The 12,397-nt window shown below is 42.7% G+C and overlaps 1 protein-coding gene across 1 annotated transcript in view; it reads left to right on the top strand.

Annotated features, from left to right (window-relative positions):
* The first annotated feature begins 6,647 nt into the window (after positions 1-6,647).
* Positions 6,648-12,397, top strand: part of LOC140495619 (sodium- and chloride-dependent neutral and basic amino acid transporter B(0+)-like) — a 67,514-nt gene continuing 61,764 nt past the window's right edge. Inside the window, exon 1 of the mRNA XM_072594618.1 lies at positions 6,648-6,821. Coding sequence (XP_072450719.1) covers positions 6,648-6,821 — 174 coding nt within the window. The remainder of the gene's footprint in view (positions 6,822-12,397) is intronic.

Genomic DNA, 12,397 nt, shown 5'->3' with positions numbered 1-12,397 from the left:
TAATAAAGACTCCTTGCAATTTTCAGCACCACTTACTGTGCTACCTAACTTAATGTTGTCAGCAAGCTTTAATATATGGCTTTGCATTTATTCATTTCAGTTACTGGTGAAAAATTGATAACCCAGTGCAGATTTTGTTGAAAACATGTAGTCACGTCCTATCAACTACAGTAATTATCTATTATTCTTACTCTCAGTTCCCTACTTGCTAATCAATTTCTGATGTATGTCAGAGATGTACCTCCTATAGCATATATTTACATTTCTCTGAATGGACTCTTGAGCAGAACCCAATTAAATGTCTCTGGAAGTCCATCTCTACTCTCGTATCTATCATGTTAATTTTTGTAAAATGTTCAATAAGGTTTTCTTCGACATGCTTTACCCAAAATAAATCTGTGTTGACTCCCCCAGTCAATTCATATTTGGCCATATCTCAATTGTTTGTCATTGAACACAGATCTTACGTTGTCAAATCTCTGTTCTTATTGCAAACATGTTTAACCACAAATGAGACTTGTGATATATTCAGGTTTGACTGCTGTAAAAGGTTAACAGTCTGAGAGTCTCTCCACTAATTGAGAGAGAAGACTCATGATAAAATGGAATGTGTCTCCATCTGCCCCTCTGGTCTTCTGAGCTTTGGTACCTCCAGGTCGGGTTGCAGTGGTACTGTGTAAATTATTAATCAATTACAGATTGCAGGTAACAATTTTCTTTTTCCCAGAAAAATTATAAAAAGGGCTGCTGGACAGGTTTCTGGAATGACTACAATCAAAGCGCTTTGCTCTAACATTTGGTATTTGTGTGTTGTTTTATTTGTTTGGCCTTGTGAGTGTAACACAGGTAAGTTGCTCTTATAACTTGTTCTGAGTTTTTATATATTGCTAGTTGTAACTAGGAAGTCAAAAACTTCAAATTATTCAGAAATAAAGAAAGACTGTGATTTTTGATGGCAGTTATTTTACCATTTATATGAGAATGTGCAATGATGCTGAGTGATCCTTCCCCATCTCCTGTTACTAAATACAGAGCCTGAGATCCTAGCCAAGCTCAGATTGTACCTGAATAGAAGCACTCCACTTTTATGTCACAGAAATCACCTAATTTGTGTATGAGACTGCTGTGGTTTTCTGGAAAGCTCATGTCTCATTATAATTTCAGGCTGGTATTTACTGGATACATTTAATTGATCATTTCTGTGTTGGATGAGACCCCATTATAAGAACACTGCTGGAACTCATGGGTGTAAACTGGTTCTATGATTCGTTGACAAACACTTGAAACAGTATTTAAAAAGAGGACAAAATATGTTCTGGGTGGAGGGTTCAATGTCAACTACCAAGAGTGGTTCGGTAACAGCATAACTGATCAAGGCGGTCGGGTCTTAAAGGACATAGCTGCTAGACTTGCTCCAACAAGAGGGAAAAACATACTTGACCTCATCCTAAGTGATCTGCTAGCTGCAGATGCATCTGTCTATGACAAAATCACTAAGAGTGACCACTGCACAATCCTTGTGGAGATGGATTCTGACCTTCACATTGAGAATAACCTCCATCGTGGCACTGCAAATGTGCTAAATTGGATAGACTTCGAACAGATCTCGCAACTCAAGATTGGACATCCATGTAGCACTGTGAGCCATCAACAGCAGTAGAATTGTACTCCAACACAATTTATAAACTTATGCCCCGGCATATCCCTCACTCAACCATTACCATTAAGTCAGGGGATCAACCCTGGTTCAATGGAGAGTGCAGGATGGTATGCCAGGCACGGTACCAGGCGTAACTGAAGATGAGGGGTCAACTTGGTGAAGCCAACAAACAGGACTACCGCCTGCTAAACAGTATAAGCAGCAAATGGTAGGCAGAGCTAAGCAATCCTGCAACCCACGAATCAGATCTAAGCTGTGCAGGTCTGCCACATCCAGTCGTGAGTGGCGGTGGAGGATTCAATAACCTACTAGAGGAGTAGGGTCTACAACTATCTCCATCCTCAATGATGGAAGAGCCCAGAACATCAGTGCAAAAGATAAGGCTGAAGCTTTTGCAGCATTCTTCAGCCAGAAGTGCTGAGTGAATGATCCATCTCGGCCTCCTCCAGTGGTCCCCAGCATTACAGATACCAGTCAATTCAGTCCATGTGAAATCAAGAAATTGATAGAGATACTGGATACTGCAAAGGCTACAAGTCCTGATAACATTTCAGCAAGAGTATTGAAGATGTGTGTTCCATGACTTGCCACTCTTCCACCCAAGCTCTTCCACTATAATTATATCACAGGCATCTACCTAGCAGTGTGGAAAATTGCCCAGGTGTGTCCTGTATATAAAAAGCAGGATATATTCAACCTGGTCAGTTACCGCCCCATCAGTCTAGTCTTGATCATCAGTAAAGTGTTGGAAGGTGTCATCAACAGTGCTATCAAGTAGCAATTGCTCAGTGACACCCAGTTTTTCAGTTCCTGACCTCATTACAGCCTTGATTCAAACGTGGACACAAGAGCTGAATTCCAGAGGTGAGGTGATTAGACTGAGTGTGGCATCAAGGAGCCCAAGCAAAACTGGAATCAATGGGTATTAGGGGGCAAACTGTCTGGTGATTGAAGTCATACTTGCCACACATGAAGATGGGTTGAAACATGTGGCGCTGAAAAAGAACAGCAGGTGCCCTTTATTGGGAATAGAAGTGGGGGGGGAAGGGAGCTGAGACGTAAATAGGAGGGTAGGAGTGGGGGGAAAGTAGCTGGGAAGACCAGATATCCTAAACTAATCTAGTCGTATTTGCCAGCACTTAGTTCATATCCCTCTAAACCCTTCGTATTCATATACCCATCGAGATGCCTTTTAAATGTTGTAATTGTACCAGATTCCACCACTTCCTCTAACAGCTCATTCCATACACGCATCACCCTCTGCGTGAAAATGTTGCCCATTAGGTCCCTATTAAATCTTTCCCCTCTCACCCTAAAATTATGCCTTCAAGTTCTGGACTCCCCCACCCCAGGGAAAAGACTTTACCTTATCTGTCTATTTACCCTATCCATGCCCCTCATGATTTTATAAACCTCTAGAAGGTCACCCCTCCGGCTCCAAAGCTCCAGAGAAAACAGCCCCAGACTATTCAACCTCTCCCTGTAGCGCAAATCCTCCAACTCTGGCAACATCCTTGTAAATCTTTTCAGAACTCTTGTTTTACAACATCCTTTCGATAAGAGGGAGACCAGAATTGCACACAATATTCCAAAAGTGGCCTAATCAATGTCCTGTATAGCCGCAACATGACCTCCCAATTTTGATCCTCAATGCTCTGACCAATAAAGGAAAGCATACCAAACATCTTCCTCACTATCCACTTTCAGGGAACTATGAACCTGCACTCCAAGGTCTCTTTGTTCAACAACACTCCTCAGGACCTTACTATGATGTGTAAAAGTCCTGCTCTGATTTGCCTTTGCAAAATGCAACAACACACATTTATCTAACTTAAACGCCATCTGTCACTCTTTAGCTCATTTCCCATCTGATCAAGATCCAGTTGTACTCTGAGGTAGCCTTCTTCGCTGTCCACTATATTTGCAAACTTATTAACTGTACCTCCTATGTTCACATCCAAATCATTTATGTAAATGACAAGATCGTAATTTCAGTGGGAGTCTGAAATACGTCAAATACAGTTTCAAGTTTTTTAGTCACTCTGCTCTACATTTTTAGTTTTCTGTTGAAATCTGTTCAAGTTTAGTCTAGCTGACTGCTTCTTGCTCTCAATTTGTCTCACATCACTCCTGTTCAACCTTGGGACCTCAAAATCTCTTCATGCTGTATGGAAGTCTCTATGTGTTGAGTTTATTTTCTGCTTACTGTGATTTATACCTCTTGCAGATCTCACCCTTTCAGACTCCACTGGACATCAGTTCTTTGCAAGTTAACTGCAGCTGTCTCTCTCTCTCTTTATCTCTGCACGACACATGTTTGAATTCAGCTTCTACGAATATCAATATCTCTTCCAAATATTTTCCAACCTCACTTTGATGGTCCTTCGTGGATGCTGCCTGTCCACTGCTGTTGAAACCCCTATACATCACAAGGGTGTGTGTCCTTCAGACAGTCTTCAATTGCAAGATCATCTTCTTTCCCTAAATCTGTCCCACTCCCACTCCTGACTGGAAGCACTGCTTCCTTCCTCTGTAACATCAGAAGAATGCACATGGGCAGTCCTCTGCCTGGTTTGGTCTAAGTGTCTGCCAATACCTGAGCCTCCAATAATCCCCCAGAGCAACTTCAGCCTCCTCCGCTAGCTTCAAATATTCCAATATCTGCCCCAATTCTGCTAGGTACCTTTCAACTTCATCTGCCAGACTCAATGCCTACACTGTGGAATCCTGCTGACTGTGCCAGAAATGTAACATGAGGTTTGATTGCTCAGATGACCTAAAGATCGTGAGGCAGGGCTTCTTTATTCCATTGGCATCATGCCAATACAGACAAGTTGAGAAATTAAATACAAGGCCAAAAAAATGTGAATCTGACATTACACTAAAGAAATCCTTTTTCCTACCTATTCTTTCTTCCCAACCTTTCCCAACCAAGAATACCCTTCCAGTTCATTGCTGTAGCAGCCCTCCCACACCATCAGCTTGTGAAACTCCCTCGCCCAGTGCCCTCCATCAACATCTCCATCAACTGCTGGAAGTCCCATTACACAGGTACCAATGCCAAAGGCATGTGAGAAGCAAGGCACCAAATTGAAGTGCATAATCTCGAGGATACCATTCTCTGGATCATGACCTGAGTCACATGCAATGAATTGTCAGAGGTCACATAGAATATTATAATGAATACCTTGATGAAGGACTGGTGTGGGAGGAGTGTATTACTGTGTTTGGAGAACTTGTATCAATACCGGGGCAGATGGGGTGCTCTCAACTACTAGCAACTTTATCACAATAGATGGACAGACATAGCAACAATAGGCAGGTTTGTCAGAAGTTGTCGGTAAGCTGGGTTGAAGGATGGAGGAATCCGCCACCATTCTCCACTAGCTTTGGTGTATGTGCATCTGCTTGTCTCCATGGAAACCCAGGCTCAGCACACCCAGTGTCAGCTGGATATGTGAAAAGACACACTCCATCACTGTTGGTGCTGTGTCACTGGCAAAAGCAAGAGAAGGACAATCTAATGATATTCTCAAAGAACTGTGAAATTCTAAAACACATTCCACATTTTCCAGACCCACTCTGCAATCTAACTCCTAATGATGGATATTTTGAAATCGTTAATACAACATGGCTGCAGGCAAACAATGAAAGTTGTCCAAATGGATCAGAAATCTCCATTCCTCACCAGAGTCTGAGTGATTAATACTGGGAGTAAGTACATTGCTGCAGAGAGCTACACCTATAACCTGGACAGCTGGGCCAGTAACTCCTCTTGGGATGATTAGTTGGTGAATGCCCTGGTTAAAGAGAGAGGCGTTGCTTGATTTCAGTAGAGACATTATTAATATCATAGATCTGTTATGAAACAACAACATAACAAGGGCCCTGTCATGAGCAGGTTTACTTTAACACTATCTGTATAGACCTTCAACAGACTTTAGCAGGCTCAGTATTTGGGAAGTCTGAGCATCTGTCATGGCAAGGGTAGAGGTTGGGGGGGGGTGTTGGGGAGGGTGAGATAGAAGACGTGTATGGAGGAGATGGAGGGTTCTGATGTGCTAGTGTAACGGTACTCATTGCTGTCCACCCTCCTCCCTACTCCCAAATAACACCCTCCTGCTAGCATTCCCCCCCCCTGCCGGAAAGAGTCATTTCATGATTAGCTTTGATTAGTCACATTCCCATCAGTGGCCACTGCTGGAGGAGGTGAAGTAGATGAACTCAATAGAAGACAAAGTGACCAAACCAGGTAGTTTTGACAATGCAATGTCAGGCAGTTAGCGAAGCACTGTCAGAAACTCTTTCATATTAAGTCAGCTCTGTAGGAATCTTAATGACTAGTTTAAACAAAGCTTCACATTGAAAAACATCAATAAATTAAGGAAAAAAAAATCATTGAAAATATCAAACTTAAAATTTAATTCTTCGATACAATAATTTTAACTTCCATAAAATAAAAATTAATTTAGTTATTATACAACTATGGAAGTTTGACAAAAACTTTGGTTTTCTTGTCTAAAAAGGTTCTTTACATTTCTTGTTTTTTTTCACTAAAACAGTTTTGTGCCGTTCTATTTCAATTGAAAAGAATGGGGAGCTAGTTTGATTTTCAGCCCTCTGTTTTGTTCTGGCCTGTTTGATAGCTGGAGCAGCATTATCAAAAGGAATCAAATCTTCAGGAATGGTCAGTGAATGGTGATGAATAAAGTTAAAAACTAGTGAAAAAAACACAGATTTCTGCAACAATAGAACTAGAACTGATTATTCATTTGTGAATTGGCTGGTTTATCTCACAGATTATGTTAATAATGTCTATTTGGGGAGTGGGAGATTCATAATTCATCAGCACTTCAGGCCTGAGGGAGATCTGAAAATCTGTCTCCTGAGGGAAAGAACAGCAGTAATTCCCCCAAACCCATGCAATGTCCCTCAGTATAAGGGGCGAGAAGCATCACACAGGCTTTGTATATGCCAGATCATTGCGATGGAGCTGTGTCAGATGCTGAAGTGTGCCCAGAGGATTGCTGCAGTGGGAGGCCACCTTTTTCCAGTGGCTGTGAAGGCAACAGCTGCTTTGAACTTTGATGCAGTTGTCACCTTCCAGGGAGTGACCATTTGTACAAGCTCGCACCAGTTTATTTGGTCGCCCCATGGCAAGGTCAGTGCTGCAGTCCAGGCAGTAGGATTCAGGAACATAGATGGCAAGTCCTAGGTGCAGGGAACCACTGGCTGCCCAGTCTTGGAACTGAGAGGGTAGTGTCACAAAACTGTGGAATTCATCAACAGGAAGGGTTTCTATTCTATTCATGCTCAGGTGATCTGTGATCACCATGACCACTTCCTAACAATGTATGTCCACTATCCCAGCAGTTGTCATGATGCCTACATCCTGGAACTCACACATGCACCTGGTGGGTTTGAGGATCCAGGTACTGTGTAAGGTTGTTATTGGGGGACAAATACTATCCCACTGTAACAGTGTCTGATTTCACAGTTGTACAAACCTAACATTCAACTCACTTCAACTTGATGGAGTCTTTTCCTGCACATCCAACAATCCTCCATTCACTACACTCCTCAGGAACGTATGTCACTAGAGTTCCTGATCAAGGGAACAGGTCTTTAGATGTGATAGCTCTGGTCTATACATCATGATCACTTGCCTTCCACCATCTAGTTCTTGATCTATCACGTTCTGCTTTTCCGCCTGTGATGATAAAACATGAGAATGTGTGTGATTTAAAGTGTCTCATCATCTCTTATTTTCTGCTGAGATTCAGAGATTTTGTAATCAGTCTAATTAACTGTGATGAATAAAGTTTAATAAGTTGTTTGTCATTTTGGGGATTCAGGTTCAAGTCCTGCCATGGCAGGTGGTGGCATTTGAATTCAATTCAGAAAATCTAGAATTAAGTGTCTGCTGATTACCATTGCTGATCGTTGGGAAAACTCATCTGTTTCTTAAATGCCTTTCCAGGAAGGAAATCTGCCATCCTCACCTGGTCTGGCCTACATGTAGCTCCACTCTTTTAAACAATAGTGTAAACAGAAAAAGAACCCATGATGCCCCTACACTGCCCCCATCAGACACAGGGACAGCATTGAGTGAAACACAGAGCAAAGCCCACAATACTCTTTTGAAATAGAAAATAAAGCTGCCTTGGTTTTTTTTAAAGCAAAAATTACTCTGGGGAAAAACAAAAACAAATAAACAAGAAAAATGGCTCTACCTTGACTCTGTCCCCACCAACCTCTTTTGGGCAGGAATTACAGGGGGCCAAAACAAAAATAAACTCAACCAAAATCAAAGAAAGCAAATAATTAATTGAACAAGCAACCAACTAAATAAATCCTCTCTGCTCCATCCCCATCGAATACTCCTGGGGCAGGGACAACAATGGTTTAGAATCCAGAGGAAACTCCCCTTCTCATTTCAACTAAAAATAAAATTCCCCTCACACTGTCTCTGAGGCAGGGACAGTACAGGGCTCTTCCAACATGTGACTACAGACCCACAGAAATGGCTGAGCAAGCCACTCAGTTGTGACAATCGCAATGAAGTCTCAACAAAGAAATAAAACTGGAAAGACAGACCTGCATTGACATAGGCACCAGAAAAGACAACGGCAGAAACAGCCCTGCAGAATCCTCCTTACTAACATTTGGCGAGAGCTGGCATAGTCATATGCATGGAGTTACACCTTACAGACAATGTCCCATATATTACTATCACCATCCCTGGATACATTCAATCTCAGCAGCAAGATAGACCCAGCAGAGATGGTGGCACAGTGGTATACAGTTGGGAGGGACTTGCACAGGAAATCTTCAACATTAACTCTGAACCCTTTCAAGTCTCATGGCCTCAGGTTAAACATGGGCAAAGAAATCTCCTGCTGATTACCAGGTACTGTCCTCACTGACTAATAAACCAATACTCTCCATGTTGAACAACCCTTAGCGAAAGCATTCAGGAGGGCAAGGGCTCAAAATGTACTCTAGGTTGGGGATTTCAATGTTTTCCACCAAGAATGGCTTGGCAGCAATACCAGTGATCGAGCTGTTCTAGACCTAAAAGATAGACTGAGTCTGCGGTGGGTGATGAGGGAACAAACAAGAGGGACAAATGTACTTGACCTCAACCTGCCAGCTTCAGATGCATCTGTCCATGACAGTATCAGTAAGAGTGACCACTGCATAGTCCTTGTGGACAAATTCCACTGTGTTGTGTGGCACTATCACTGTGCTAAATGGAACGGACTTCAAATGGACTTCGCAACTCAAGACTGGATATCCATGAAGCGCTATGGGCCATCAATAGCAGCAGAGTTGCACTCCTGCACAATCTGCCGGAGGAGATGCCAGGTGCAGCACCAGGCATACCTGAAAATGAGGTGTCGACCTGGTGAAGCTATCAAACGGGACTATTTGCATGTCAAACAGCATAAGCAGCAAGTGAGAGAACAGAGTTAAGCAATCCCACAACTAAAAGATGAGATCTAAGCTCTGCAGTCCTGCCTCATCCAATCATGGAGAAATAAACAACTCACTGGAGGAGGAGGCTCCACAAACATCCTCATCCTCAATGATGGAAGAGGCCAAAACATTAGTGCAAAAGGCTGAAGCTTTCACAGCTACCTCCAATTAGAAGTGCCAACTGGATGATCCACCTTGGCCCCGTCCAGTGGTCACCAGCATTACAGATCCAGATTTCAGCCAATTTGATTTGCTCCATGTGATTTAAAGGAATGGTCGGAGGCACTGGATACAGTAAAGGGTGATGGGCCCTAACAACATTCTGGCAATAGTACTGAAGGTTTGTGCTCCAGACCTTGCCAATCTCCTAACCAAGCTCTTCCAGTACAGTTCCAACACTGACGTCTAACCAAGATCCAAGATGGTGGCAGTCTGAGAGGTCTGCTATGCTGTGCTCTGTGCCATAACCCAGGCAAGGTGGACCTGTACCCTGCTCCTTGCTGTCCATAAAAAGCAGGACAATTCCAAGCCAGCCAATCACTGCCTCATCAGTCTATTCTTGATCATCAGTAAAGTGATGGAAGGTGTCATCAACAGTGCTATCAAGCAGCACCTGCTCAGTGACGCCAATTTGGGTTCAGCCAGAACAACTCAACTCCTGACCTCATCTCAGCCTTGGTTCAATCATGGATAAAAGAGTTGAATTCCAGAGGTGGGGTAAGAGTGATAGCCCTTGACATCAAGGGTTGCAATTCAACTGAGTGTGGCATCAAGGAGCATGATCAAAACTGGGATCAATAGGTATCAAGGTCAAACTCTCTGCTAGTTGAAGTCATACCTGATACATAGACATGGGTTCTGTGGGTCCTTGTGTGGCTGATGAGTCCAATCCTAGAGCCATATCTCCGACCACACATTTGGCAAACTGTTTTCTAGATTTGGAAGTGCTCCTTGGCTTTGAAATCACATGAATTTCTTACTCTGGTTCCTTTTCTCTGCTTCCTCTTACTGCCAGGTGTTCTTGAAGAATTGTGTCCCTTCCTTTCAAATTAGATATTTCCTTTTATCTTAAAACTAAAGAACTGCGTGGGAAATTGTATCTCACTAACTTGACTGAGCTTTCTGAAGAAGTGACGAAGATGTTTGGTGAGGGCAGAGTGATGGAAGTTGACAATACAAACTCAGTAAGGCGTTTGACAAAGTTCCACATGATAGACTGGTTAACAAGGTTAGATCGCATGGAGTACAGGGAGAACTAGCTATTTAGATACAAAATTAGCTTGACGTTAGGAGACAGAGGGTATGGAGGAGGGTTACTTTCCAGACTGGAAGCCTGTGACTGGGATCAGTGCTGAGTCCATTACGTTTTGTAATTTATATAAATTATTTGATATTATAGGATATACGGTTAGTAAATTTGCAGATTACACCAATGTTCATATTGCAGTGGACAGCGAAGAAGGTTACTTCAAAGTAAGTGGGACCTTGATCAAATGGGCCAAATCGTGGCAGATGGAGTTTAATCTAGATAAATGTGAGGTGCTACGTTTTGGAACAGCAAATCAGGGCAGGACTTATACACTTAATGTTAACGTTCTGGGAAGTGTTGCTGAACAAAGAAACCTTGGAGTGCAGGTTTATAGTTCCTTGAAAGTAGAGTCACAGGTAGATAGAATAGTGAAGAAGCCTTAATTGGTTAGAGCATTGAGTATAGGAGTTGGGAGGTCACATTGCGACTGTAAGGACATTGGTTTGGCAACTTTTGGAATACTGTGTTCAATTCAGGTCTCCCTGCTATAGGAAGGATGTTGTGGAACTTGAAATGATTCAGAAAAGATTTACAACGATGTTGCCAGGGTTGGAGGTTTTGAGCTGTAGGTGAAGTTGAATAGGTAGGGGTATGGGGTAATGACATGAGAGAAAGTGCTCAGGTCTAACATTATTGAACTTGATATTGATTTCTGGAGGCTGCACACTTCCCAAGCCAGAAATGAGATGTTCTTCCAGCTTGTACGGAGCTTCACTGGAGCACTTTTGCAAGTCTGAGATAGAGATGGTGACCAGGGAACAGGATGCTGTGTTGAAGTGGCAGGGAACCAGACCTCAATGTTTTTTGCAGAGAGAACATAGGCATTCTGCAACATGGTTGCCTTTGTCTCCCCAGTGTAGAGGAGACTACATTATGAGCAGAGATCTCCTTTGATCTTAATGGAGGGATGGACTGGAATTTGACCTGGGACAGGTTGGTAAGGGATTGGAATCTTCTTGAGGACATGTCTATAGCATGGACATAAAACTTTTCAATTTCAATAATTTAGAATCCAAGAAGAAAATGACATTGACCTCACCTTGTGGAACTTCAGTATTTAGGTGGCAATGCCATTTCGGCTCCCTCAGGAGAGAATCTTCAAGGGGCACTTTGCAGAAACACACCAAATAATTAGTCTCCATCCTAAACTGAAGATATTAAGAAAGGTTATCAGAACCATTAAAGTTGAGACTGAGATAATGTAATCATTCAACACAGCCATTTATTAATTAGAAGAATCACTGAGCTGGTTGGAACCAAATGAAAAATCAATTGCTGCAAGTACTGCCCCATCAGTCTATTCTCAATCATCAGTGAAGTGATGGAAGGTGTCAGCAACAGTATTGTCAAACAGCACCTGCTCAGCAATAACCTGCTCAGTGATGCCCAGTTTGGGTTCTGCCAGGGCTACTCAGTTCCTGACCTCATTACAGCCTTGGTTCAAACAAAGACAAAAGAGCTGAATTCCAGAGGTGAGGGGAGAGTGACAGCTCTTGACATTAATATTGCATTTAACGAGTATGGCATCAAGGAACCCTAGCATTGAATCAATGGGTATTGGGAGCAAACTCTCCACAGGCTGACATTTACCCACTCCTTTGTTAGCCCAACTGTTTTTCTCTCTCTCTCTCTCTCTCTCTCTCTCTCTCTCACTTCCGGGCTCAATCTCCACCTATCATTTACTCCTCCCCCATCCTCTCACCCTATATTCAGCACGTATACCAACCTTTTCCTAGATACTATCAGTTCTGAAGAAGGGTCACTGGACGCAAAACTCCGCTTTCTCTCAAGAGATGCTGCCTGACCTGCTGAGTTTTTCCAGCAATTTGAACAACTTCAGAACATCCTGCAATGGAACAAGAAAGAGAGATGCAGAGATAATGTGAATATTGCATTACTACTGCCTTCTCCAGCTCAGAGAATCATAGAATCCCTGCAGTGTGCAAACA

The sequence above is a fragment of the Chiloscyllium punctatum genome, chromosome 25 (assembly GCF_047496795.1).
Source record: "Chiloscyllium punctatum isolate Juve2018m chromosome 25, sChiPun1.3, whole genome shotgun sequence".
NCBI classification, from domain to species: domain Eukaryota; kingdom Metazoa; phylum Chordata; class Chondrichthyes; order Orectolobiformes; family Hemiscylliidae; genus Chiloscyllium; species Chiloscyllium punctatum.
Note: the sequence above shows the minus strand (reverse complement) of the source record. Positions and strands in the feature narration are given on the sequence as shown.